The 25,149-nt window shown below is 59.6% G+C and overlaps 2 protein-coding genes across 3 annotated transcripts in view; both read right to left on the bottom strand.

Moving 5' to 3' along the window:
• COL7A1 (collagen type VII alpha 1 chain) overlaps positions 1 to 11,728 on the bottom strand; it is a 30,618-nt gene extending 18,890 nt beyond the window's left edge. The window contains exons 1-41 of the mRNA XM_032412679.1: positions 11,644 to 11,728; positions 10,960 to 11,140; positions 10,173 to 10,332; positions 10,004 to 10,097; positions 9,751 to 9,912; positions 9,353 to 9,516; positions 9,146 to 9,275; positions 8,930 to 9,046; positions 8,692 to 8,838; positions 8,490 to 8,606; positions 8,266 to 8,415; positions 8,050 to 8,178; positions 7,330 to 7,473; positions 7,115 to 7,240; positions 6,872 to 7,015; positions 6,194 to 6,313; positions 5,905 to 6,048; positions 5,460 to 5,585; positions 5,215 to 5,361; positions 4,879 to 5,001; positions 4,388 to 4,534; positions 4,008 to 4,142; positions 3,776 to 3,922; positions 3,558 to 3,694; positions 3,144 to 3,270; positions 2,909 to 3,055; positions 2,649 to 2,821; positions 2,512 to 2,547; positions 2,401 to 2,427; positions 2,264 to 2,308; positions 2,127 to 2,189; positions 1,638 to 1,709; positions 1,507 to 1,542; positions 1,337 to 1,372; positions 1,099 to 1,170; positions 911 to 988; positions 642 to 668; positions 506 to 559; positions 306 to 368; positions 154 to 213; positions 14 to 49 (exon numbers count right to left, since the gene is read on the bottom strand). Of these exons, the coding sequence (XP_032268570.1) occupies positions 14 to 49; positions 154 to 213; positions 306 to 368; positions 506 to 559; positions 642 to 668; positions 911 to 988; positions 1,099 to 1,170; positions 1,337 to 1,372; positions 1,507 to 1,542; positions 1,638 to 1,709; positions 2,127 to 2,189; positions 2,264 to 2,308; positions 2,401 to 2,427; positions 2,512 to 2,547; positions 2,649 to 2,821; positions 2,909 to 3,055; positions 3,144 to 3,270; positions 3,558 to 3,694; positions 3,776 to 3,922; positions 4,008 to 4,142; positions 4,388 to 4,534; positions 4,879 to 5,001; positions 5,215 to 5,361; positions 5,460 to 5,585; positions 5,905 to 6,048; positions 6,194 to 6,313; positions 6,872 to 7,015; positions 7,115 to 7,240; positions 7,330 to 7,473; positions 8,050 to 8,178; positions 8,266 to 8,415; positions 8,490 to 8,606; positions 8,692 to 8,838; positions 8,930 to 9,046; positions 9,146 to 9,275; positions 9,353 to 9,516; positions 9,751 to 9,912; positions 10,004 to 10,097; positions 10,173 to 10,332; positions 10,960 to 11,140; positions 11,644 to 11,728 (4,428 nt within the window). The remainder of the gene's footprint in view (positions 1 to 13; positions 50 to 153; positions 214 to 305; positions 369 to 505; positions 560 to 641; positions 669 to 910; positions 989 to 1,098; positions 1,171 to 1,336; positions 1,373 to 1,506; positions 1,543 to 1,637; positions 1,710 to 2,126; positions 2,190 to 2,263; positions 2,309 to 2,400; positions 2,428 to 2,511; positions 2,548 to 2,648; positions 2,822 to 2,908; positions 3,056 to 3,143; positions 3,271 to 3,557; positions 3,695 to 3,775; positions 3,923 to 4,007; positions 4,143 to 4,387; positions 4,535 to 4,878; positions 5,002 to 5,214; positions 5,362 to 5,459; positions 5,586 to 5,904; positions 6,049 to 6,193; positions 6,314 to 6,871; positions 7,016 to 7,114; positions 7,241 to 7,329; positions 7,474 to 8,049; positions 8,179 to 8,265; positions 8,416 to 8,489; positions 8,607 to 8,691; positions 8,839 to 8,929; positions 9,047 to 9,145; positions 9,276 to 9,352; positions 9,517 to 9,750; positions 9,913 to 10,003; positions 10,098 to 10,172; positions 10,333 to 10,959; positions 11,141 to 11,643) is intronic.
• Positions 11,729 to 15,561: 3,833 nt separating this feature from the next.
• On the bottom strand, positions 15,562 to 23,712 carry LOC116637251 (cytochrome b-c1 complex subunit 1, mitochondrial). 2 transcript variants are annotated; one of them, XM_032412681.1, is made up of 13 exons: positions 23,592 to 23,712; positions 23,198 to 23,338; positions 21,540 to 21,626; positions 20,455 to 20,584; positions 20,043 to 20,241; positions 19,421 to 19,500; positions 17,866 to 17,981; positions 17,487 to 17,630; positions 17,191 to 17,351; positions 17,003 to 17,088; positions 16,584 to 16,672; positions 16,193 to 16,268; positions 15,562 to 15,753 (listed from the first exon to the last, which is right to left on the bottom strand). In XM_032412681.1, exons 1-13 carry the CDS (start codon positions 23,658 to 23,660, stop codon positions 15,689 to 15,691), a joined length of 1,443 nt encoding a protein of 480 aa, XP_032268572.1. In that variant the 5' UTR covers positions 23,661 to 23,712; the 3' UTR covers positions 15,562 to 15,688. The 2 variants fall into 2 exon arrangements, with proteins under 2 accessions (XP_032268572.1, XP_032268571.1); XM_032412680.1 differs by having other exon boundaries at positions 23,198 to 23,341; positions 23,592 to 23,711.
• Positions 23,713 to 25,149: the final 1,437 nt, after the last annotated feature.

Raw genomic sequence — 25,149 nt, forward strand, 5'->3', positions numbered from 1 at the left:
ACATGGTGCTTACTTTGGGGCCAATGTCTCCAGGAGGTCCTCGAAAGCCCTAGAAAGGGTTCAGAGATTTGGGTTTGGGCATAAGGATAGCGTAGAGAGTAGGAGGTTGAGGGAGCTGTGGCTGCCCCTCAAAACCCTTGCCCCTACACTCACCCGCTCACCCGGGCTTCCAGGTTGTCCTGGGAGGCCTGGGGCTCCATCCTCACTGTCACCCTGAAGGAGAAATAGATGAGTAGAAGACCCTGCCCCCAACCCACCCCCACCCCCGCCCCAGAACTGGGACACCAAGGGGTCAGGCTTCCTACCTTTTCTCCTTTCTCTCCAGAGGGGCCAACTGGGCCTTGGGGTCCGGGGCTTCCAGGAAGACCCTAGGGGAAAGTGGGTAAAAACATGAGCCCCAAACTGTGAGGCCCAGCACCCACCCACTGCCCCAGCAGAGCCCCAGCCCCAGTATCCACACCCCTGAGCATGGCCCCAAGTTCCCCAGCAAAGCCTCAGGGCTCACCGGCAGCCCAGGCTCCCCTGGAACAGTGCCGCCATCACCCAGTCCTGGAGGGCCCTGAGAAAGAACAGCAGGTGAGGAGATGACCAAGGGGAATCAAATTCCAAGCCACCCCCAGGATACCTTGCCCCTCACTTACCCGCTCCCCACGATCACCTTTGTCACCCTGAAAGACAGATCATGGCCCCATGACCCTGGACTACACCTCCACTCCCCAATATATGGGAAAAATGAAGGTCAGGGGGACAAATTGGATTACAAAGGTCATGGAGGAACTGAGGAGCCATGGGGGGCTGAGGGGTCACATGGGGTCAGAGCAACCAGTACGGGTTGTGTGGGTTCAAATGGGGTCACTAGGTCACCGGATCATATGGAGGTCATGAGACCATATGGGGGTCATGTTGTCACCTTCACGGCCGTTCCAGTAAGTCCTGGGGGACCACGGGGTCCTGGGTCCCCCAGTGGGCCACGGGATCCAGGGAGGCCCTGATGGAAGAGACAAAGTATAAAGTATACCCCACAGACCCCTACTCCCACCCTGCCTCCCGCTGGCCCCCCACCACACATCACTTGCCCCCACATGTTCTGGAACTTACCGGAGGTCCAGGGTCCCCTTTCTGCCCAGGAAGCCCTGGGCCCTCGCCTCCAATGACTCGTCCAGGCTCTCCCTACAGGACAGAAAGCAGTGGACAGGATTCAGGGTATGGGAGCCTTGAGGTGGGAGAAGCCCCTAGAGGGGCCTCAGCTATTCCTTATCATGCCATGGGCCCTGCACAGTGTCCAGCGTGCTCCTCCCTGGGCCATCCTGGTTCCCTCCCTTCCCCCTGCACCTACCGGCTCCCCCTTTGGGCCTCGAGGTCCTCGCTCTCCCTGAGGGCAAAATGGAGCAAAGGGTCATGCTTGGGCACAAAGCGCATCTTCGCTGCCCCACCCCAGCAGGCCCCCGCCCCGCAGAAAGAACTTTGGGAAGACACTGGATGAGCAAAGAAGGGAAAGCAACTTACTGTTTCTCCACGAGGACCAGGCCACCCTGGGGAGCCCTGTTAATGGAAGCCGTCAGGACAGTCAGACCACCCACCCACCCACGCAAGCAAAGAGTCCCAGCGTGTGACCTGCAAGGGCAAGGCTTGCTTACCTTTGAGCCAGGGCTTCCAGGAGTCCCAGGGCGGCCAGGGCTGCCTGGGGGCCCATCTGCCCCAGGGAAGCCCTAAGGAGGCAAAGAGGTCAGGGCAGGAAGGGACCCTCCCTCCATGCCCCTGGTTTGCTGGAGGAGCCCAGACCCCACAGGCCCCCGAGTGTTGCTGGGGTGGGGCAGTGGGGCAGAGAAGGAGCCCTCCTGAGCTAAACGGGGCCTCATCCCGGGCACAAGGGCAGTGATGAGGCAGAGGGCCTTCTCTGCCTCTGGGATTTAGAACTTACTCCCGGGTTCTCTGGCGGAATCTCAAAACTCCCCTGGCTGCTCTGCTTTAGGTCCTTTCCCAAAGTCGCTGATGTGGTTTATAATGTCCACTTAGGCTTCTGGGAATACCCTGTGGTTCTTCCCCTGTTCTTTCCTTCTGTCTTCTAAAAACCCTGGGGACACTTGCAGGAGTGTCTTAGGGGAAGCTCAATGGTCTCCACTCACCCTTTCGCCCCTGGCAGCGGTACTTCCTGGGGGCCCCTGGGGGCCAGGAACACCAATCCTGCCCTGAGAGGAGAAAAGCAGGTGAGGAGGCCGTGCACCAGTCTGGGAGCAGAGGACAGGTGTGGGGAGGCACTCACCGGAAGGCCGGGGGGGCCAGGAGGCCCGGCTTGTCCTCTCAGGCCCTAGGAAGGGTGATCAGTGAGCCCTGTGCCACCAGCGCCCCCCAGCCCCACTGACCCCCAACCACTCTCCGCCACCAACTAGGGCCACTCACCATCTCTCCAGGTTCCCCCTTCTGGCCCTGGGGAAAGATACGTCGAATGAGGGTCAGAGTGGCCAGCGCCGGGTGTGGCCCTCGCCCACCCTCTCAACCCTGGACATTTACCTTTGGACAATGCACCGTGCAAGGCTCTGGCTGTGGCTGTGGACGTAAGGTCTCCTTGAGGCCAGGCTCTTCTACCAAGAGTCCCCAGACCCCCTCTCCCCTGCCAGCTACCCCTCCCCTAGAGACCCCTTGCAAACCTGGGTGGTCGAGCCTATCCGGCACAGGGATGTTGCCAAACCACTGACTGCCTGCTCTAAGCTTGGACCATCATCCACAGCAAAGAAAGTCTGGACAGGGTCCATGCCTGGCACCAAGCGACGCAACTGTTCTGGGTCAGCTCCGGCCTGGCCCAATATCATCACTTTGAGCCCTAAGGAGGGGTCCGGCAGTCTGCATGACAACCCTGCTGGAGCCAGCCCGATTCCCAGGCCCCATCCCCACCAGCCTTTCTCCTCACCAGCAGCCTGGGCCTCACGGATAGGGCTGAAGATGTCACCTCTCAAGGGCTCATCTACTAGCAAAACCATTATCCCTGGTACATGCTGGCGGCGCCCGGGAGCATCCGGTGCTAACAGGTGTCTGTAAGCAGTAAGCACAGCGGTGCCTGTGGGAGAAAAAACATGTCAGAACCCAGAGGCAACCAGTTCCCTGCAGGGAAGCCCCAAGAGTGCATGTCCAATGCAGTTCCTTACCCAGGTTGTTCCCACTTGGGTCCACGTAGGGGATGCTGCGGATCTTCTGCAGGATGACCCCGGGATCGTAGGAGCTATCCAGCGGGAACAGTGGGGAGGGCCGATGACTGTAGGACAGGAGGCCAACCTGGGGTGGGGGGGGCAGACACAGAGCTGGGGAGGATGGCAAAGCGAGGATGACAGAGCCTATGGGGAGAGATATGGAGCTAAGGGTGTGGGACTAAACCTGAACACTAGGGAGTCAGCAGTGATGGCAGGATAGGGAGCCAAGCAGCAGATGGGGAGATCTGGAGTCTGGGGAGGGCTGGGAGACAGCCTGGACCACTGGTAGAGGAGGGAAATGGTAGCTGCTGTGAAGCCTGGGACAGGGAAGGGCTGGGATAGGAAGGGGTCTGGCTGCCTCTGGGCTCAAACCTGGACCGCCTGTGGCCCAAGAGGCCCAAGTGCAGACACCAGACGCTCCAGGGCTCGCTTTACAGCCTCCGCACGATGAGCATTGTCCTGAGTGGTGTGCAGCAGGAACACCACATCCATCAGGCCGTGGGGACACACTGCAGGAAGGCGGCTGAGTTATTGAAGCAGCCGGCCCATCTAGCTACCCCCTTAGGCCCCTCCCACTGTGCCCATCATACCTGGGATCTGTGTGACAGAGGCCTCAGGACCCCGTACACCCTCCCGGATGGGTATCAGCGAGAAGGTGTAGGAGATGCCAGGCTCTAGCCCTGTCACCTGCTGGGAGCTCGAGATCCCTGGAAGTGTCTGTGAGGCCCCAGGGATGTCTGCAGAGGATAAAACCTGGTTAAACGGGAGGCCTTCCATGGAGCCCCAACTGCCAGCCCACCCCAACCCTGGCCTCCCCTTCACCTTGGCCAGGCCGTCTGAGTGGTCGCCAGGACAGGATGTAGCTGGATACTCCAGACACGGGAGTCCAGGCCAGAGTCACTGAGTCAATTGAAGTGTCCACCACACGCAGTTCAGTGCTTGGGACACGGGGTGACTCTGAAGAAGGAATCAAACACCAGGGATCAGAGTCTACATCCTGAGAACCCAGAGGGGAGAGGTCATCTGAGGCGGTTCTGGGGTAGGACCATCTTAGTGAAAGAAGTGTCATGTGAGATCATGCTGGGGTCACCCCAGGGGCAAGAGTGGTAGGGGGTCTACAGGAGGAGTCACTAAGGGTCATGGGGTGGGTCATCAGTGGGGAGGAAGCTCACACCAGGGAAGAGTGGACTCTCTGGGCTCACCGGTGCGTGCAGTCACTTCTGTGGGGGGCCCTTCTCCAGCTGACCCCAAAACGCTCAGCCATATGTGGTATAGGGTGGCTGGTTCTAGCCCATCCAGCTCATAGCTGCTGAGATCGGGCCCCAGGACCCGGGACTGTTCCTGGCCACCTGCGGCAGGCACGAGAGTGGGACGCAAGACACGTGGGAGGGGGCTACAGACCAGCATTAATGACCTTGCCTACCTCACTGACTGACCCTGCTGACCAGATCCACCCTCCTGATTGATCTTCCCCATTCTCGCTGACCCTGTTCCCTTACTGACCCTGCACGACTGACCCTTATTGATCCCACCTGGATAACTGATCCCGCACACTGTCACTGATCCAGCAAACCACCCCCACAACTGACAGACCCTGCCCACTCACTGACCTCGCCTATCTAGCCAACCCCGCCCCCAGCCCCGCCCCTGCTGGTCCCTGAGCCCGCCCCCGCAACCGGGGGACAGCTCTCACCCTCGGGTCGCCAACGCAGACGGAAGCCCTGTGTCCCGGGCATCGGCTGCCAGCGCAACCTCAGCGAGTGCTCCCCTCGCTGCACTACGCGAAGGGTCTCCAGTGCTGGCGGAGCCTCAGGCGCTGCAGAGAAAACCCAGGCTTCAGGGAGGCTCCGCCCCCACTGGCTCCTGAGCCAATCCCAGACCAACCCTGGAACTCGCACCGCCCCAACTGACTCCTCTGCCTATCCCAGGCTTCATCCCTCCTTCCCCCTCGTACCCGCCGTGCACAAAACCCGCCCCCAAACCCTCCAAGCACCAATCCAAGGCTAGCCCCAGCCCGAGCTCCGCCTACGCGTAGTGACGACAATGGAGACCGGCGCGCCCTCACGGTCCCCGACCAGTGCAGTCACTCGCACCGAGTAGCTGACACCGCCTTCGAGGCCCCGTATTTCTGCGGAGTCCGTGTTTCCCGGGAGCACCTGCTGTCTCGTGGGGCCACCTGGGCAGGCAAACACGGGGCAACAGTCGGGGTGGGGGTGGCGCACCAGAGAGGGCAATCCCAGCCAGGAGGGACAAGGGTGGGTCAGGGAAACATACCCTCGCTGCGGCCCCAGGCCAGTCTGTAGGCTGTGGCTCCAGTGACCCCCACCCAGGTGACCCGCAGAACATCACTGGAAGCATTGAGGATCTGCAGCTTCGACACACTGCCCACGGGCGCAGGGTCTGGGGGCAGAGGCAGGGTAAAGGGTCAGGGGCCACTGGATGGCTGGTAGAGAACAGGGTGGCAGTGTGAACATGGTCATCTGAAGGTCAGTGTGAGGTTAGTATGGACAGGTCAGTGCAGGCAACCTCTGAGAGGGAGGAGGTCAGTGCCCCAGAGTGGGCAGTGTGGAGCGGCCAGGAGGTCGCTGAGGGTGGACACTTAGTCAATGTGGAGAAGTCGCTGAGCAGTGATGGAGCGGGCAGCTGAAGCAGTCAGGAATACAAAGAGGGGTGGGGTAGCCAATGAGATGCGGTTGCCAGCTGGCCAGGGTCCACTCACCTGTCCTCAAAACCACAGAGGCGGGGGTCCCATCCACACCAGCCACATGCGCCCACACATGCACCGTGTACTCAGTATCTGGCTCCAGCCCATCCAGCTCAGCCACTGTGGCCTCTCCGGAAACCAACTGGGATTTCTCTGGACCTGGGAGGGGGAATGGAGGCAGCTCCAGGGCTAGCTGGATTCTGTCCCGCAGTGCCCCACCTGGACCCCGGCCCCCATTCCACCCAGACCTGCCCCCCACGACCCTCCAAAACCTCCGGTCCCCTCCAAAACCCCTGGTCCCCACCATGGCCTGAGTGCCAGGAGATCCTGTATCCTGTGGCACCAGGAACCCTGTTCCAGGCGATGATGACAGATGAGCTGCTGGTCTGCGTCACATGGACAGTCCTCACTGGGCCCAGTGGGTCTGCAGGGAGAGGCAACGGAGAGTCTAATGGAGGAGGTAGTGGAGGGTCTGATGGGGGAGGATTGGGGGACCATCTAATAGAAGGCTATGGGAGTCTAGAAGGAGACAGGGATCTGATGGGGGAGGTAGTGAATGGGCCAGATGGGGGAAGAAGTGGGGGTTCTGACAGAGGAGATAGTTGCAGTCTGAGGGAGGCAGGTGATAGGAATCTGAGAGAGAAGAGGGTCTGACAGAGAAGATAATAGGGTTCTGATAGAGGTATGAGGAGAGTCAGGTGGAGCAGAAAAGGCAACGGGAGCCTGAGAGATGAGGTGGTGGAAATCTGAGGGCAAAGAGAGTGGGATCTTTGAGGAGAGGCAGAGGAATCTGAAGAAGGTAGGGGCTTAAAAGGAGGCAAGGGAGGCCAAAGGGGAAAGCAGGACTCTGAGGGAGGAGGCACCGGGAATTGAAGAGGGAGACTGTGACTGTTCTGAGGCGAAGCAAGGGTCTGAGACGGGAGGCACGGGGGTCCAAAGGGCACTGGAGATAGATAGCCAAGGGGCTGGGTCAGGCCCTGACCAGTTTGAGCCACGATGACCACAGGGGGACCCTCCTCTCTTCCTCGCAGTGCTGACACGGCCACTTGGTAGGAGGTTCCAGGCCGTAGCCCCATGATATCTGTGGCAGTGGATTCTGGGGGCAATGTCTGGCTGGACTCTGGTCCTAGGGTCAGAGGGAAATGTTGACATGGCTCTTGCCTGCCCCCCCAATCCCCTATACCCCAGTTGTTCTTCTCAACCCTCCCATACACCCCACACCGACCACTGTCTGTCCTCCAGCTAATCCGAAATCCACTGGCTCCAGGAACAGGTCCCCAGGCCACCCTCACTCGTGTTGCATCTGCTGCCACGACTCGTAGCCCTGGGATGGCAAGTGGGGTTTCCAGTTCTGGGGGTTAAGGATAGAGGTCAGAGGTCAAAACCAGGACCGGAGTGAGCCAGGCAACTGTCCCCCCACAGCCCTCCTGCAGTGCTCACCCCGGCGGACCGTGAGGATGCTGGCGCCACCCTCGCGGGTGCCCACTCGAGCAGACACCCGCACAGTGTAGCTTAGCCCAGCCCGGACATCGTCCAAGTCAAAGGTTGTCTGACTTCCAGGAAGCACCAGGGTCCGTTCAACCCCTAAGAGAGAAGGCAGGGTAGGTGGGCAGGGGTCAGTGAGACATAGGGATGTGGGATGATGGTGGTCAGTGACGGAGGGTGACACAGGATAATGGACCAGTGATGAATGGAGACCCAAGATGATAGGGGTCCATGGAGAGGGATGTGGAATGTAGGACGACAGAAGTCAGTGGACAGCGATAGGAATTGACAGGTCATCAATAGACAGTGACGTGGGGTGACAGGGGCCAGTATTGGGTGGGGACAGGGGCTGCGAGATCAGCGTGGATAGTGGTTCCAGCTAGGGTCACCGAAGGGCAGGGACTGAGCTTGTGCTTGTGGAGAAGGGCGAAAGCTGCAGCCAGGGACGTGGGGCAGTGAGTGGAGACAGACCCGGGTGAGAAGATGGGCTGAGGCAGGGCCAGGAGCAGACAGCCTCTGTGACAGATCTGGGCTCAGTTGTCAGCTCGGGGGATAGATGGACAAGGAGACAGGAGGAGGCTGTAGAAACCCAGGAGTGGAGAGAGATGGGGTGAAGGTGCATTCAGACCCCAAGAGCTGGATCTTTAATGCGTGTGTGGGTGTGGTGGTACTCACCCTGGGTACTGCGCACAGTGATGCGGTACTCAGTGGCACCGGGAACTGGGCTCCAGGACACTCGCACCCGCTGCCCGGGCAGCTCGGTTGCCTGCAGGTCTGTCACAGGGCCCACGGGCAGCTCTGGCCCTGTTGGAGAGCGCGGCATGAAAGGCTGCCCGGGCCCCCCGCCCCGTCCCTTCCCCCATCGCAGGGCCAGGCCCACAGAGCCCTTACCAGTGGGCACCACAGTGGCAGGTGTGGCCACCTCGCGGCCCTCCAGCAGCGTGTAGAGCGTGAGGCGGTACTCAGTGCCCGGTTGCAGCCCATCCAACTGGTAGCGGGTCACATCAGAGGGCAGCACCACCCTCTGTGGCACCCCCAAGCCTGCCAGATGACAGGGTCAGGCCAGCTGAAGCCAAGCCCGACCCTGCCTGCCCACCCCTCTCCCCTGCACTGACCGCTCTCACGCCGCCATTCCAGCCGGTAGCCGCGGGCCTCAGGCACCAAGTTCCAGGAAACGAGAATGGACGTGGGGCCCAGGATGACCGGGCGCAGGGTCTGTTCCACAGAGGCGTCTGCCCAGGGCACACGGGATGTCAGTGGCCTCAGTGACCTGCCTGCCTGCCCACCCCGCCCGAAGAAAGGCCCCGGCCTCCTCACCAGTGCGGGCAGTCAGGGAGGTGGCCGCCCCGACGCTCCGGCCGAGCAGGCTGCTCACAGTCACCTCGTAGTCCGTGCCAGGCTCCAGGTCACGCAGCAACACTGACCCCTGCCCAGGGCCCAGCTCCTGCTGCTGCGTGACAGCACCTGCACGGGGGCACGGGGGTGGGGGTCAGTGTGCCTTGCAGACTCAGAACCCTACGATCCTGTCTGAGGTGCCGGGATCCCCCTCACTCACCACTGAGGGCCCGCCACGTCACACGGTAACCAGTGGCACCCGGCACAGTCCGCCAAGCCACCAGGAGGCTGTGCGTCGTGGTATTCTGGATGGTCAGCTCCGGCCCCTCCAGGGCAGCTGGGGGAAGGTGCACCAGGGATTAGCGGAGTCAGGCTGGGGGGGGGGGGTTACTGGGGCGTTAGGTGGGCGGGGTCAGAGGTTAGCAGAATTGCTCACTGGTCCGGGCTGTCCCGCTCACGGCCTCCCCGATGCTGTTGGCGTAGAGGGCTACCACAGTCACCTGGTACTCGGTCAGTGGCCGGAGACCCTGCAGCTGCGTGCTGGTCTCACCAGCGGGGACGCTCACCTGCCCGGGGTCAGAGGTCACTTTACCTTGCCCAGCCAAATCCCCAGCCCTCCACCTGCCACCCCTGACATCCTTACCTCCCGCCGCTCGCTTGGCAGCGGCTGTCCCAGTCCTGTCAGAGGAGTGTACTGGACCTTATAGCCAGTCACAGGGCCACTGGCCGCGGTCCACTGTACTCTCAAGGACTGACTGCCTGCTTCAGACAGCACCAGGTCTCGGGGACCAGAGGTCAAGTCATCAGCTGGGAAGGGCAGGGAGTCAGGCAATCAGGCAGGAGGATCAGGGGTCAGACTTAAAGCGTAGCACTGGGGTCGAGGGTCAGGAGCCCATGGGGTAGGGTCAGCACCTCGAGGGCAGGACCGGAGGACGGTACCCCCAGCTTGGTGTCGGGAGCACGTGCGATGGCATCAGCACTCCCAGGTGGGGGGCGGGGGCAGAGGTCCAGGTCAGGGCACAAGTGTGGGCAGGAACTCACTGGGCAGGGCCACGGGCACGCCACCCACAGTTGTGCACACTCTCCGGGAAACAAGGGGCAGCAGCGTCCTCAAGATACTGAAGTCGTTGACGAAGAAGAAGAAATCACTGGTAGGCTGTGAGGCAACTCGCTTCAGCTCCTGGGGGTCGGCATTCTTGATCCCTGAGGTGATGCCCAGTCAGAGTTCAGGGGCTCACGTGCCCTCTGACTGGCCCCCGCCGCAGCCCACGTGTCACCGCAGCTTGGAACTCACCCACAGCAAACAGCTTGACCCCCTGCCCCTTCAGCCGCTGGGCAGCCGTGTCTACCAGGTCCTGGGACTTCCCATCTGTGATGAGGATGCAGACCTGGGGCAGGCGCAGGGGGTAAATCAGTGTGCCTCAGACGGCTAACTTGGGGGGCATGGTAGGGTGAGAGATCACCTTGGGGACACCGGGTCGGGCCAGCGGGGGCAGGAAGACGTGGTCAGCCACGTGGAGAATCGCAGCCCCTGTGCGCGTGTTGCCCCCCTTGTAGCTGAGCTCACGGATGGCTCGGATCACATCACCCCCTGAGCCAAGGGCATCGAGGCCAAACTCTGTCCTGTGCAGGGGAGGGAAGGTGGCAACAGGCTAGGGGCCAGGACCTCTTCTGGCCCTGGCTTCTAGGAGGCCTCTGGGGTGAGATTTGTGAATATCGGGTCCCCTTGAGGGTCCTCTTTGTTCTGTGACTCCCCCTGTCCTCCAACGTCTGAAGCCGTTAACAAACTCCTCTGGTACCCCCCTGCCTATGGCTGCAGCCCTTGGGGCTCCCTGCCTCTGGGAGCAGGATGTCTGGTTAATTAAGTAATTCTGGGAGGAAGGGTCTCGTTGTAGGGAGGTGGCCATTGGCCAGGCAGGGAGGCCCTGTGGGAGGGGAGAGGCCGAAGGCATCAGGAAGCTGAAACATGGAGAGTCCGGTAGGCAGGGGGCATCTGAGGCCCCTGGGCTCTCCATCTCCAGATCAGAAAACACACTGGTGTCTTTGGCAGGACACCAGCCTGGAGGTGTCTCAGGTGCGAGGACTCTACCCGGGAGACCCCTCCCTCTGTCTCCAGAGGAGGTCCTGGCTCAGGGGAGAGGGGTCTGGGTTCCCCAAAGCCTGGCCTAGGGGTTTCTGGACTCCCTGCTTCCGTGGGGGAAGAATCCTGGTGAGAGCTATGGATCCCCAGCTCCGGGGGCCCCCACTCACCGGGGGTCGTCACTGTACTGCACGGCAGCGAAGCGCACGCCCTGTGCACTGGCTGCCCCGGAGAAGGGAAGCACCAGTCCCTCCAGGAAACCTCGAACTTCGCGGAAGTTGCCACGGCCGATGGACGAGGAGCCGTCAAGTAGGAACACGATGTCAGCAGCGTAAAGGCGTGTGCAGGTCACTGGGGCAGGGAGAAGCCATCAGGCTCTCTTCTTGGAGCCCACCCACCCCTCCGTGCACTGTGGTCCCTTGGCACTAGGGGCTGGGGAGGATGGAGTAGGCCTCGGTGGCTAAGCAAACCGGTCCAGGCCGGCTTGGGCCTGGGAACCTCGGAGGGAGGGACAGAGGGACCCGGGGCAGACTCTCCACGGAGGATTGGTGTATGCAGGCAAGGGAGAGCCACCTACGCGGGTGTGGATCTGGGACTGAGGTTGGCCTCAGGGGGCCACAGTGGAATGACAAAGAGTAGGTGACGCAGCGCGCATGTGGGGAGCCAGAGTTTGGGACCCAATGGGATAGGATTTAGTTTGGGAGACCCAGCAGGGGTGGCAGAGGGTTTGGGGAGTCCGGGGAGAGTTAGCAAGGATGCAGGCGGGGTCGTGGAGTGGGGGGGGGGGTCCCAGATGAAGGCCGCAGGTGACAGGGTGCAGCGTCCTGGATGAAGCCCTTCCTGGCGGTGCCCACCTCTCTCCCTGTGCTGGGCCCGCACGCGGAGCGTCCCTGCCAGGATCCCGGCGCAGAGCGCGCCCACCAGGAGCGGCAGCCTCATCCTGGGTGGGGGAGACGGTCAGCCAGGCCCCCCGGCTCTGTCCCTCGGCCCCCGTAGCTGTGGCGGTCCGAGCCCAGCGCACCCCCACCCCCAGTCCCGGTCTTGCCTGCCCGTCCACCGGCTCCCGCCGCCAGCCGTTGCCGCAGTCCCGCCGCCACAGCCAAGAAAAGTCCCTGATCCCGGGGGCGGAGCTGCGGGCGGGGTCCCAGGCGGCCCGCCCCCCACCCAGCGTCCCAAAGGCCGCCACCCCCACCGCCCCTGCCGGGACAGATGATTTGACTCCACTAAAGTGTAAAGCCCCCCACCTCCTGTGGCTTCCGGGACTCCCCCCAGAAGGTTCTTGACCGATGCTGAGGCAGACCCCTCGAACCCTGTCCACGGTCAGAAGTTGTGGCTGCTTTAAGGTCAGAGTGACTAGTGTCCTGACTGCTGGAGGCTGGAATTCAGATAGGTTCCTGCGGATGGAGGAGACGGCGGGATGGTGGTGGGGGTGCTGCAGCTGGAGATGACTCACCCCCCACCCTATGGGGGTGCCCAGACAAGCCTTCAGGCCATGAATCCCGCCGGCCACTCCTGTGATTCAGCTATCCCTGTCTGTTGGATCTCTTGTGCCCCACCCCAATCCCCTTGACAGCTGGAGCAGCCCCCAGCAAATGAGGGGCTCTGGGCTCATCCCAGGGGAACCAAGGCACCACTGGACTGTATCGGAAAAATGCCCACCACCACCACCACCCCCACCTTGGGAAGGGGAAGCCCAGGAGGAGAGAATGTGTGTCATGCATACGCGTACACGTCCATCCCAGTACCCCACACCCCCTGCCATGCCCTGAACCAGTCCCAGGCAGATGCCATCCAGCTGTGCCTGCACGGAGAGGGGTTGTCCATATGTGCAGGGTGGGACCACCCACAGTGACAGCTCATCTCTCAGGAATCAACCCCTTCCTGCCTACACCCCCACTGGTGGCCCTCTCCTGCTCCAAGTCCCCTTAACTACTCGTCCTCATTCTGGCCTGCCCGAGTCTCCTCCCTCACTCTATTCTTCTTGAAGACCCCCTTCCACCCATCATCCCACCCCCCACCCCCCCCAGGCCCAGAGGTCACCATGGGCTCTCCCTCCTTTCCTCACTGCTCTCAGGGCCCACCTGTGGCTGCCACCTTCGTAACTACCCGTCTCCCTGCTCTCCCCTTAAGCAGCCTCTGACTTCCCACCCATTTCCCTCAACTGGTTTTTGTGACTGTAGACAGTCCCCTTTAACGCATCTCCAGGTCACGTACACTGTCCTGAGGAGATGAGCCTTTGTATGTGCGTGTCTTCATCATAGGGGAGTGACACCAAGGCAGAGACGTTCCCAAGAACAGCAGGCCCCGTGTTTTGTTTGTTTTCCTGCTAGTCCTAGATAATTCTGAGCAGCCCAGAAAGTATGTCTACACTCACCACTACCACCGAGTCCCTTCCAACATGCCTGGCCCCAGGCCTCTCCTGGGTCAACAGGCTGAGTGGTGAAGAGATGGGGCCAGCACTTCATCTCCCCTGGGCTCCTTCCGGGCCGGGGGGGGGGGGGGGGTCTCTGGTATGTCCAGAGCTGGAGGCAATGAAGACCCTCCATGCTGCCTGTTTTCCTATTGCCCAGATGGCTGAAGCCGCAGAATGGCCCCTTTTATCACTGATCCCTCCCCCTAACTATCATAGGATACAGTGCTGTGACCCATGGGGCCCAGAACTTTTTCCAAGGTCAGGGTCTCCTCAGCCACATCCCAAGACCCCCAGCCCTTAAAGCTGTCTGATAGGCGAGAACAGCAGAGAACCAGACACAATCTCCTTACAGGGGCAGCCCCTGGCCGCCAGCCCCCCACCTCCTCTTGTAGGGCAGAGGGCAGAGCTGCCACATACGGTAGGTCCCGCCTGTAGGGGCGACTGGACACCCTGCCGAGAGGGTAGCAGGAGCATGACGTGGCCCTGAAAGGAAGGGCTGCCTGCTGTGTGGGGGTCCCTCAGAGGGTGCTGGGAGAGGCTGTCGGGGCGGTTCAAGCACAGGTGGCCAAGAGTGTGACTGGAGCCCCTCTGAGGCCACGAGCAGGTGTGTGACCCTCTGAGGCTCCTGGCTCCAGGTACACAGGCTAGGGCACAGCTCCAGGGCCCAGCACTTTCCACCTGAAGACTGGGGTCCCAGAGCTCTGTCCTTCCTCTCACGCTCCCCCCGACAGCTCCTCCGGCTTCGGTCACTACCTCTGCCGGGTGGCACCACATCTCTAAGTGGGGCTTTCCAGGATTCCAGCCCCACACATCCCACTGTCCTGGACACCTCCGAATTTCTCACCGAAACTGTGGCCAAAGCTAGGCAGGTCGTCCTCTGGCAACCTACCCCTTCTTGGGGTACCCCAGCCCTGTTGGGGCTGTTGTCCTGCTTGTGTCCCCTGCAGCCCGCTCCAACTCTGCACTGCCATAGCACAGCTCCCTGGGGTGCCACAGAGATCCAGCCTCAGGGTCCCCGTGCTATTCCTCAGGCTGACCAAGTCACTTCTCTTCCCAGTAACCTCTGAGGCACCTCCCTCAAAATGCCTCCAGAGTATAGATCAAATTCCCTGGCTTGGTATGCAAGGTCTGTTGGGACCAGATCACTTCCAGGAGTGCCCAGCACACCCAGAGCCTTCGAGGACCATGTCTGGGCTTAGAAATCAACCCCATCTTCCAGGAGCTCAAACTTAGGGCAAAGATTTGGTACTCCCTGGGCCCAGTGTGCTGCATCTATTAGCACCGGGGTGGGCCTGTCAGGGTTCTGCACTGTCTAGCAGGTTCTCGCAAAGTAGGAGGATGACCTGGGACCTCCAGCTCTGGGTTCTAGAAGGCACTTGACAGTTATTTCCTAATTGACAACTGGTGGCAGCAGAGATGAGGGAAAGGCACTGGGGCAGGGCAGGAGTGATTCAAGGGTTGTCTGGGGCCACTGTAAGGCTAGAATGCTGGGTGACTTCTCAAGAGCCCGCTCCTCAACCACCTTTGTCCTGGGACTCTGCTCCCGACTGCCAGCAGCACTCCTCCTAGGAGAATCAGGCCCCTCACTTCCATCCTGGGCTCCCAGGGAACCTGACTGCAGAAGGGCTGGAGACAGAAGAGGATTCTACCTGCCCACCTGCCTCATGGGGCCAGGACCTGAAGGGCGACTAGGCAGCTGTGAGCTCCACCAGGTCCTGGCTGCCACAGGTAGATGGGAAGGGGATCATCAGGCCAGCAGCTCAGGACTTGCCTGGGACAGATCTAGTCAAGGGAGGGGGCTCAGGCCCCACTGAGCTCAGGGCTATTCTCGGAGCCTGAGTCAGCGGCAAATCGAGGCAAAGGATTCCTGCCCTGCCTGTCCAGGCAAAAGTTAGAAATCAAATGGGAACACTATGCCTGAGGCTATCCTCCTTCCAGAATCCAGAGTAAACATACGAAGGAGGCTTCCTCAGGGACAGTCCTTGGCCCTTCTGGTCTGTCCAGGGGGCCAGGAACTGCCAGAAGGCATATTGCATGGGGCCCACAGCGAAGGGTTTCCCTCCTGAGCCACCAGACCTCTACCAGGGCAAAAGCATGGGTTCCCACACCCTACTCTTGGGACAGACTAGCTAGGAGCATCCCCCACGTGGCTAAATGGAAACATCTGGCTTCAGCTCCCTGCAAGCATCAGAGGCTTCCGGCCTCCATACTGCAGCCCCCACGCTTGCCCCTGGGTGAGGATACATCAGCCTGTGGGAAGGCGGAAGGATCCGGGGCAAACAGAACTGGAGGGAAGTCCCTGCTCCCCCATCCACGGCCCAGGGGACTCCATGGCAACGCCAAGTGAAGGACAACATAGTTCTCGACACAGGGCTTTATTGGAGGTAAGGTCATCTGCGTCCAGGTCTGAAGAGCCGAGCTGGTATGTTTGTGGTGGGAGGGACCATGACCTTGGCCCGGCCCTCTGGCCTGTGCAGCCTTCCTGCCTAGAAACGCAGCCAGAACATGCCGCTACGGATCCGGTTGTAGTCTGGGAGCTGTTCAATGGGGCCTGTAGGGACAGGGTGGGGCGTCAGGGTGGGGTACCTGGCCTGTAGAGGGACGTCTGGCCCTGCGCCGCACCCGATTCAGAGCTGCCCAGAGCAGCACAAGACAGGCTTTGAGTGGAAAAAGGGAAGAGAACATTCCCCCAGGGGAGCCGAGCCTGTCACTTCATGCTCTGGCTCTTGGAGCCCCACCCCACACACGGAGGTGTCCGTTACCTGGCGGGTGTGGGGTACTGATGGAGGCACCTGGCAGGGAGTCAGGGAGCTGCTGGGACAGGTTTTCTGAGCAAGAACTCCCTGGCAGCCAGGCTATTGGGCAGAGCCTCTCGGGGGCCTCAGTTTGCGGCTGCCAGTGTAGGCTGCGGGGGAGGGGGAGCACAGGCAGCAGGGGAGGCCAAGAGGAGGCCTGAGAAGGACAAAGAACAGGCTCTCTAGGCCACTCACCCAATCCAGCCACTGCTGGACACTGGTCATAGAAGTACTTGGAGCAGACCTCACGCACCACACTGGCATCCACGTCCTGCAGGGAAAGCAGAGAGCACACTGACAGGCAGGTTCCCGGGACCACCTCAGCCGGTCAACATCACCCCGCCAATCAAGATCTTCCACATGGACCGAGGAGCTGCCCCCTCAGCCAAAGGGGAAAGGCAGGGGGGCCCTCCCTGCCGCAGACCTGCCCAGGCCCCACCCATGCCCTCGGCTTTCAGTGCCTCTGCCCGGCCCTCCAATTATGCCAACCCTGTCGGTGACGCTGCCGAGGACACCAGGGATGCCCGCGGGAGCAGTCTGTACCATGCACTGTCAGGCCTGAACCTCTCCCAGGGGCCCCCGTTACCGCAATCCGGCTTTCCCACTCAGCCAGGGGGATGCGCCGGCCATAGGTCAGGAGGCTGCGTCCGATGTCCTCGCACACAGGAGTGGTGCCTGCAAGGGTCAGGGGAGGCTTACAGGTCCCCCCAGTCCAGTCCTGGAGCACAGGTGCTCATGAGCCTCCAGCTCCAGGCTGCCACCGGGACTGCGGTCTGACCCCGGATCCCAGCCCTCACCTCCACCACCTGCTCCCCTAGCACTGGGCTGTTGCCGACCTGGCCCGCTGCCACCTGGACCTGACCCACCAAGCCCCTGGGGGTGGCAGGGGGGATATGGCATGGCCTTCAAAGTTCTCCTCTCCCATCCTGGCTGGAAACGTGGCTATCCTGGGGCCGTCCCTGCCAGGATGCGCCCCATGCCCGCCCCCAGAGCCGCAGGACTCACCATCCAGATGAGACACCAGGGCGTTTCTGAGGAGGTTTTTGCCCCGGAGCACCTCACTCTCCGTGGCACTGGTACATAGGCGCATCCTAAAATGGGCGGGGGGTGGGGTGGTCATCCTGAGCGACGGGGCTGTCACCGTCCCGCTCAAGGGCCCCTCCAGAGCCCGGCCGTACTGGGCTGCCACTCACCACTGGCCCTGCAGGAAGAACATCATGTCGTCGATGTTCATGCGATCGCAGACGAAGTGTGCGCCCAGCAAGCCGGTCTCTGCATAGCAGATGTTGAAGGTCTGGAAACTCTGGCACAGCTTGTTGGTCACGGAGACGGCAGCCAGTGGGCTGGACAGGTGCTGCCGGGGGCAAGGAGCGTCAGCATCCACCCTCCTGTCTGTGGCCCACACCCTGAACCCCATGGTGCAGGAGCCCACGGCCCCGGCCCGCCCTGGCCCCCGAAGGCGGGGTCCCGTGCTCAGCCCAGCACTCACCGTGCCGCCACCGTAAGTGCAGTCATAGTGGCCTATGATGGCATTGGCCACTTGGAGGGCCACATTGTCCGGGCTGGCCCAGCCAGGCCCCTCTACCGCAATAGCTACATGGGCCAAGGGCAGAGCATCGTCGCGGTGACGGATCTGAAAAAGGACACGGCGAGACTGAGAGAGCCAGCATATCCAGACGACAGGAGAGGTACGAGGTGGCGATGAAGCATGCACACGCGTGTGTGAACACGGGTGCCTGGGAGGCAGCAGCCACAGCGCCCGTTCCGCACCCCAAGGCATCTCTGGCGTCACGAAGACAACCGTGTTCCCGAGGGTCCCTCCGGAGGCCCGGGCTGAGAGCAGTACCCCGGCCCACAAGGCGGCCCACCTCGCTGCCCGTGAAGCGGCACGGAGCCAGGGTGGGCACGGTGTCCTCCGTGTACGTCTCCGAGACGCTGCTGAGGTGCTTCTGGGCGAGGTCGAGCAGCTGCCGGTGCTCCACCCCTGCCGAGACACGGGGCGCCGTCAGCGGCCAGGCTGCGGGGTCCAGGGAACCATGCCCAGGCGGAGGACCCCACGGCCTAGCTCGGGGGGAGACGGTGGAAGGAAGGCACGACGTCAGGACAGGGTGAGCGAAGAGAATCCTCCCCAGACAGACCCTGCCTCATGCGGGGGCAGGCACCTCAGCGTGGAAGAGCGTCCGTCCCCTCAGCCCCAGGGAAGCAGCAGCATACTGGGCGTAAAGATGGGTCCCCAGGGGGTGCGTTCTCCCCCACGTTAAGGACAAGCCTGGGGCTCCCTGGGCACCAGGCCACCTGCTCTGCTTCTCCCTCTGACCCCTCCTCAGGCAGATCCTGGCTGCTACCCTGGGGGAGAGGCTAACGAGAGGGCACACAGGTGCTACTGCAGGGCCGTGACTAATTCGGGGACGGTCACAAATAATGTTGTGACCTCAGTCCCCCAGGGCCCTGCAGGACTGCACATCCTCGCCGTTACAAGAGGAGGTCTCTGCTGCTCTAGCATCTTGACCGGTCGGTGCTGTGGCTGTGCGCAGCCAGAGAGACAGCCTGCCAGGCGCCCCAGCCTTTATGCCTTCCTTCCCTGAGCTCACACCCTGCTGGTCTCAACACAGTCTCACATGTCACTCGCTTAAACTGCCCTTGGTACCCCGGGTCACAGGCCCCACGGCCACCAACCATGCTCTTCCCAGCAGTCCTTTTCACCCACCCGGCTGCCAAGGCCACAAGCTGGAGAAGCATCCTTAACCCCAATCCTGTCCACTCCCCACCACGGCCAGACGTCTTCAGATTTCTATAAAACCATCCTGAGTCCAACCCTCACTCCTGCCACCTCCCACCAGACACCTGCCACAGCCCCTCCCTGGTCTGCCTATGCTCTGGCCCCCACATGGCAGCGAAGCATCGGGCCACAACACTGCCCTGTCCCTCTGCTCAGGTTCCCCACTCCCCACCTCACTGACCCGCCCCCCCGCATCCTTTAGATCTTGGTTCCAATAACATGTGCTTCAAAAGCACCCCCTAACCTCCAACCATGCAATTCCCGGTCTGTCATCAAATGTGCATCGTCACACCCCAGTGTCTGGCCTGCCCACTAGCAAGGCTGCAAGGAACAAACCTCAGGGCTTGTCTCTCCCACCAGCCTGCCAACTGGGTCTCTTAAGGGACAGGTGGGGCTGAGAAAGGCCTGTACTGAGGGGGAGTGGCATCCCTATGTGGCGGGTACCAGTGGTGGCGACAGGGCGGAACCCCATCCCATCTCAGAGGGCATGAGAGAAAGATCACTCTACTCAAGGACAGCACAGGAACAGGGTCCCCAGGAGTGGAAGATCCCCCACTGTCAGAACCAGGAGCCCTGGGCCCCGGTAACCAAGGCTGGTGCCCACCCAGCCATTACCACAGAGCTTCGGCGAGCCCAGCACTCACCTCCAGCTGCTGCCAGCACCATGCGAGGGGCCTTGTAATGCCTGCTGAGGTACTCGGTCAGGTCTGCACGAGACAGCTTCCTGCAAGACATACGGCCAATGGCTCAACGCCTCTCCCAAACCACAGTGGTCTGGGCCCCACAAAACAGTGCTGAAGAGACAGACAAGGAGAGACATGGCTTCTCCGGGGTGCAAGCCCTAGCACACCCCTCAATCCCCTTCCCCATCTCTGCCACCCAGCCCTCTGGGCCCCACCTCACGTCTGCGCTCAGGACAGGCTCAATCCTTCCTCTCCGAGGAGGCTGTGAGCTGATGCGGTGAGGCTCTCAAGAGGCGGCGTCAGAGCTCGTCCCACCAGAGGACGAAGAGCCACGCAGACAGGATCCCCAACGCTCCCTCCCTCAGGTTGTCAGGACACACACAAAATCACACCCTACAAGGAGGCCCGCAACTCGAGTGAAGACCGCATGGGCATTCAAAAAGACCCCCAGGAACCATGTGGCGACAGAGCAAACGTTTTCAGTTGTGCAAATTAAGAACATATAATAGCACGGGCCAACTAAAAACAAACTGGGGTGGACGGGGCTTGAGCACGGGCCAGCACGGGCCCAGCCAACCCTCACCTGACATTCCCGCTGGGCCCCTCCACAGCCTGGGCTAGAGGTGTGCCCTGGAACGCCGTGGCGTGCAGGTAGTCAAAGACCACGTCCCGCATACGCGCATCGTTCTCCTGCAGCTCTTGGAGGATCACATCACGCTCCTTCTCAATCTGGGAGTCCTCCAGGCTGCAGTTCTGCACGATGTCCGCCAGGAGCTCCACAGCTGGATGCGAGAAGGGCAGGTGTGGGCACGAGGTGGGCCACTGCAGGCCAGTACCGGCACAAACTGCCCAGGGCTGGCACGCCTGGTTGCCCTACTACAAGAGGATGCTGTCAGGGTAACCCCATTCTTCAGCCAAGCCAAGCTCCTGGGGGCCTGTCCTCTGCACCCCTGAAGTCCTATACCCTTGTCCCTGCCCCCTCCTTCAGGCGTTACCTTTTGGCAGGTCCTTGGAGAGCGCCTTGATGTAGTAAGCTGTGTGCTCCCGGGTGCTATAGGCATTGAGATGCGCTCCCATGCTCTCCACCTCCTTCTCCAAGGCATTGCCAGGCCGATTTTTTGTTCCCTTGAACCAGGTATCAATAGGATCAATCAGGAGCCACACAGGAGCTCAGGACCCCCATCTTCAAAGGCCAAAGTCCCAGCAGGATCATTGGTCCACAGGCACCTCCTTCAGCAAAGACTATGGGGATAGAGGGCCTACAATCTGCTCACCAAGGGCTGAGCAGGCCACAGTACCACAGGCTGATAGAACGGAGACAGCCGGGGGCGAGGAGAGAAAAGGCATGGCCAGTGCAATCCAGAGCCCCAGAGCAGCTGGCCATACCAGCACTCTCTGTCCCCTCGCTGTCAGTCATGGTCAGGTTAGCTCACATCAATGTGCAGGTGATGCTGCCATGACCTACTCTAGCCCCATGCCACTCACATGACTGTGTGTGTGCTCGTGGACACCTCTGTGCGGCTGCTGCTGGCTAGACTACCCACCCCGTCCTGCTCCACACCCCCACCCCTCCATAGCTCCTCCTCCAGTTTTTCATTCATTCAAAAAACTCACGACTTCATGCCAACACGGGCTGGCGCTCCCTCCCCCCCCCCTCCAAGAAAGCTCAGTATTTACTTCTACAAACAAGAGATGCCTGGGTATTCTGCCGAAGGAGAGCATATCACAAGAAGGCAGGCCAGCCCAAGTCTATGAATTTGTTAAAATGCACGCGTCAATCAACGTGTTTCACACTTCCACGCCAATGCACGCATATAACACAGGACTGGCCTCTCTGGTGAGGAGTGGGGTCCTGCAGATCCCTGCATTTTTTTCTGGCTCTGGGGGCCTTATGCAGGGGTGATCAGATAGGTGCTCACTCAGGAGAGGCTAAGCCCATGTGGTTCTTTCCAGAAAAGCCAGCCAGAGAGTGCCCCCCAGCTGAAGCCCATAATTGAGGTTGACTTTGCTAACCTGCATCCTCAGGAGGGACAGAGGCAGCCCTAACCCCAGGGGAGATTCAGGACTTCAGGAGCCTCACCTTGAAAGCCAGATGCTCCAAAAAGTAACCTGCCCCATTGTTCTTCTCAGTCTCGTAACGGCTGCCAACATCAATCCACACCCCGACCTGGACAAGAAGCCATCAACAAAGGTAACACACAAACCACCCCAGCCCCCACTTACACCCTACCCTGGATGACTCAACAGAAGCCCCAGATAGGGGGTCACGGTCCCAGGGTGGGGGAGAACGGTCTCAGTAGGACCCCTATGCTTGGAGCTACAGCGGTGCCCTGGGCACAGGCACTGGCTGAAAGACATACTGTGTCACCTCTCCTTCCCACTCTATTTATGGACTGGTTCCCAAGGAAGTTTCTAACTGTGCACACTCACCTAACCCCATTACCATATGAAACTCTTATATTCTGTTCTCACTTTTCAGTTGGTTGTTTCTTCTAGGCAAGTAACACATCGTTTGCAAACAACAACTTATTTTCTCCTTTCTAAAAATTATACCCTGCCTCTGTTCTGGTGATTTTGTCTTTCACCATTAAGGAAGGAGGCAAAGGTTTAGACACTGATCGTTTTATCTTATTAAGCACGGAACCTTCATTCACAATTATTTAAAAAAAAAAGTTTTTAATCAGACTCGAATACTTAACACTGCCAAGTGTCTCCTTGACACCCAATGAGAGAATCTCATAATTTCCTCAACAGCCTCCTGGTGTGCCATGAAACACGCATCACCCCATACAAGTCACACAGATCTAGTCTTTTAATTTAATATTTGCTCACAGCTGATTTAAAATTTTCACACCTACTTTCCCAAGAGATGTTGATATACATACTATATATCAAAAGTTCTTAACACTAATATCTGTTTCACAACTAACATCTCAGAAACGAAAATTAATCTTACAACCCATGGTAGCTTTTGGTTATCATCGACAGCATTCTATCTCTGGCACTAAAGCACAGTGGTGCCCCTTACAATCTAGAGCATCTCCAGAGTCCATGAAATATAGCATTCTCTCCCAAACTTTCTTAACAGGCTTTGGGTCAGTTTATATAAGTGCCATGTAATACAGAAGTTACCCATGATCTTTTACTGTGTTTAGTAGCAACTTGTATCAAAGGACATTATTTGTTCCTGGAAAACTGAAAGAATTTACCAATAAAACCACTTAGCCCTGCAGTTTAGGGGAAAGAGGATTACGTCTTGAGAATCTTCTCACCTAATCATATATCTAGCCAAGATTTCTCTCCTTAAGTCAATTTTGAGGATTTGTTTTTTAAAACCATGCTTCTTTGGAATCTTCAAATGCATTCCTCATGCAAGTGCATAAGTGGTCTAGCCAGGACATTATGACTTTGGGCACCTTACGTCTCTGAAACCCATTTTCCACATGGTAAAATGAAAAAAGGATCACTTCTCTCATATGGGCTGCTTAAGAAAACGCTGCAAAGAACTTGGCCTCCTGCTTGTCAGGCATCATATGCTAAATGTGTTAGTTATAGTGAGGAATGCCCCACGAAGTCAGCCTAGCTGGGGTCGGGATTAAAGTAGTAGAGTCAATCCAGCGGTGAGTGAGGAGTCCGACCCAAACCACAAGAGGACTCGAGCCCAAGGTCACACCCTGACCTGGTAAAAGACGCCAGGTGCAATATGGAGGCGGCCTCCCGAGAGGGGCCCCCGCTCACCGTGCAGGTAGGCTGGGAGGACTGCTCGGAGGCCACTCGCAGCCCGTTGTCCAGCACGCTGACCTGTGTCTCTGGCACGCTCTGAAGAGCTTGGGCGAAGGTGGCGGTGCTCCGCAAAGGACGCGACCTCAGCAGGGCCGGCTGCTGAAAAGGGACGACCGAGACTGAGCGCTAGGTTGCGGGATCTCTCCTCGGCTCCCAGGCCAGCAGTGGGATCCCCGTCGCCGCCCCCCGGACAGCCGCGAGACTCCCATCCCCGCTCAGCGCCGTGACCTTCGCACGGCCCTGACCCCACAACCTCCCCAATCTCGACCCTCCGCCGCTAGCAGTCCGCTCCCCGTCCGCGTGCGAAGCCCCGCGCTCCACGGCCTTGTACTCTCCGCTGTCGCCTCACCGAGCGGCGGGCGCTCAGCAGCACTCTCGTCCCGGTCCCGGCCGCCCGGCAAACTGCGGAAGCCGCCATCTTGTAGCTCCGGTCGGCGCTAGGTCGCGCCACGCAAGCGTAGAGGGGACGCGCCCGTCCGAGGCGCAGGCGCACTACCGCAGACATGGCGCTCGGCCGCCTCCTGGCGGAGACCACGAGTATTCACGCCCGGCTGGTCCGTGGTTCCGTCCGCGCGTCTACCGGTACCTGCGTGCTTCAGCCCACCTAGCTGTTCATGGCCAGTGCGGGTCCATCCTCGGCCCAGTCCATCTTTACCTTTCATCCATGGAAGGCAAAGTGCGCGATGTTTTTAACGAACCGCGGGCGCCCCGAATCCACTGCGTGCTCGGAGCTGCCGCGCGGGCCAGGGGCGTAGCCATTGCGTGTCCGGGGATGGGAGGCCCCGGGCTCAGGCACCAGCGTGGGATGCTGGGACTCCGAGGTAGCTGCTGATCACGGTTTTCTCTTTAAAAGGGTGAAGTAGAGGGCGCCTGGGTGGCTCAGTTGGTTAAGCGACTGCCTTCGGCTCAGGTCATGATCCTGGAGTCCCGGGATCGAGTCCCGCATCGGGCTCCCTGCTCGGCAGGGAGCCTGCTTCTCCCTCTGACCCTCCCCCCTCTCATGTGCTCTCTCTCTCTCTTTCTCTCTCTCTCTCATCCTGTCTCAAATAAATAAATAAGATCTTAAAAAAAATAAAATAAAAGGGTGAATTCAGACGGTTGACATCGAAGGAATTTAACAAGATATTGCTGAGAAAAAGGAACGGTTTAAAGACTATTTGGGTGGAGAGAATATGGATTCCATTTGTTCGTGGTTGACACTGGCAGTGCGTGTGCACTCATACGCCCTGTGAAACTGAGTTCAAATTCAAAGTCATCGACCTTGAGTCACATTTCGGAGAGGAACGTGAGAGAAGCCTGCTGCTGCTCCCGGTTCCCGACTTCCGTGCGCACTGCACACTGTAGAACAAAGAAAACCCCTAGTCTGGGGTTTGTGAAATAGGTTTCCATGTTTGGAACACAAAACATACACACACAAATAAAACAAAACGATGTGGCTTTTCTAATAGACCCCATAGAAAAAAAATCCGGAGGAACTCACTCGAAACTTTCAGCCGAGTGACTTCTGGAAAATGGATTGAAGGGAAGGAGAAGGATGTTACCGTATTTACATTTCTGTGTTAATACAGAATTTTTTTTTTAAAGATTTTATTTATTTATTTGAGAGAGAGAGAATGAGAGAGAGAGCACATGAGAGGGGGGAGGGTCAGAGGGAGAAACAGACTCCCCGCCGAGGAGGGAGCCCGATGCGGGACTCGATCCCGGCACTCCAGGATCATGACCCGAGGTGAAGGCAGTCGCTTAACCAACTGAGCCACCCCGGCGCCCCCAGAATTTTTAATTTTTACAAAACAAATGTTACTTTTGAAAGAGCCTACCTCTGAACTCTGCTTTTACGTGATTTATATGTGATTTATTGTACTTCTATCTTTGTGATCTTTCAAAAAAAGTCATACTTAAAATATAAC

Source organism: Phoca vitulina, unplaced genomic scaffold, assembly GCF_004348235.1.
Source record: "Phoca vitulina isolate PV1807 unplaced genomic scaffold, GSC_HSeal_1.0 scaffold13, whole genome shotgun sequence".
In the NCBI taxonomy this organism is placed as follows: domain Eukaryota; kingdom Metazoa; phylum Chordata; class Mammalia; order Carnivora; family Phocidae; genus Phoca; species Phoca vitulina.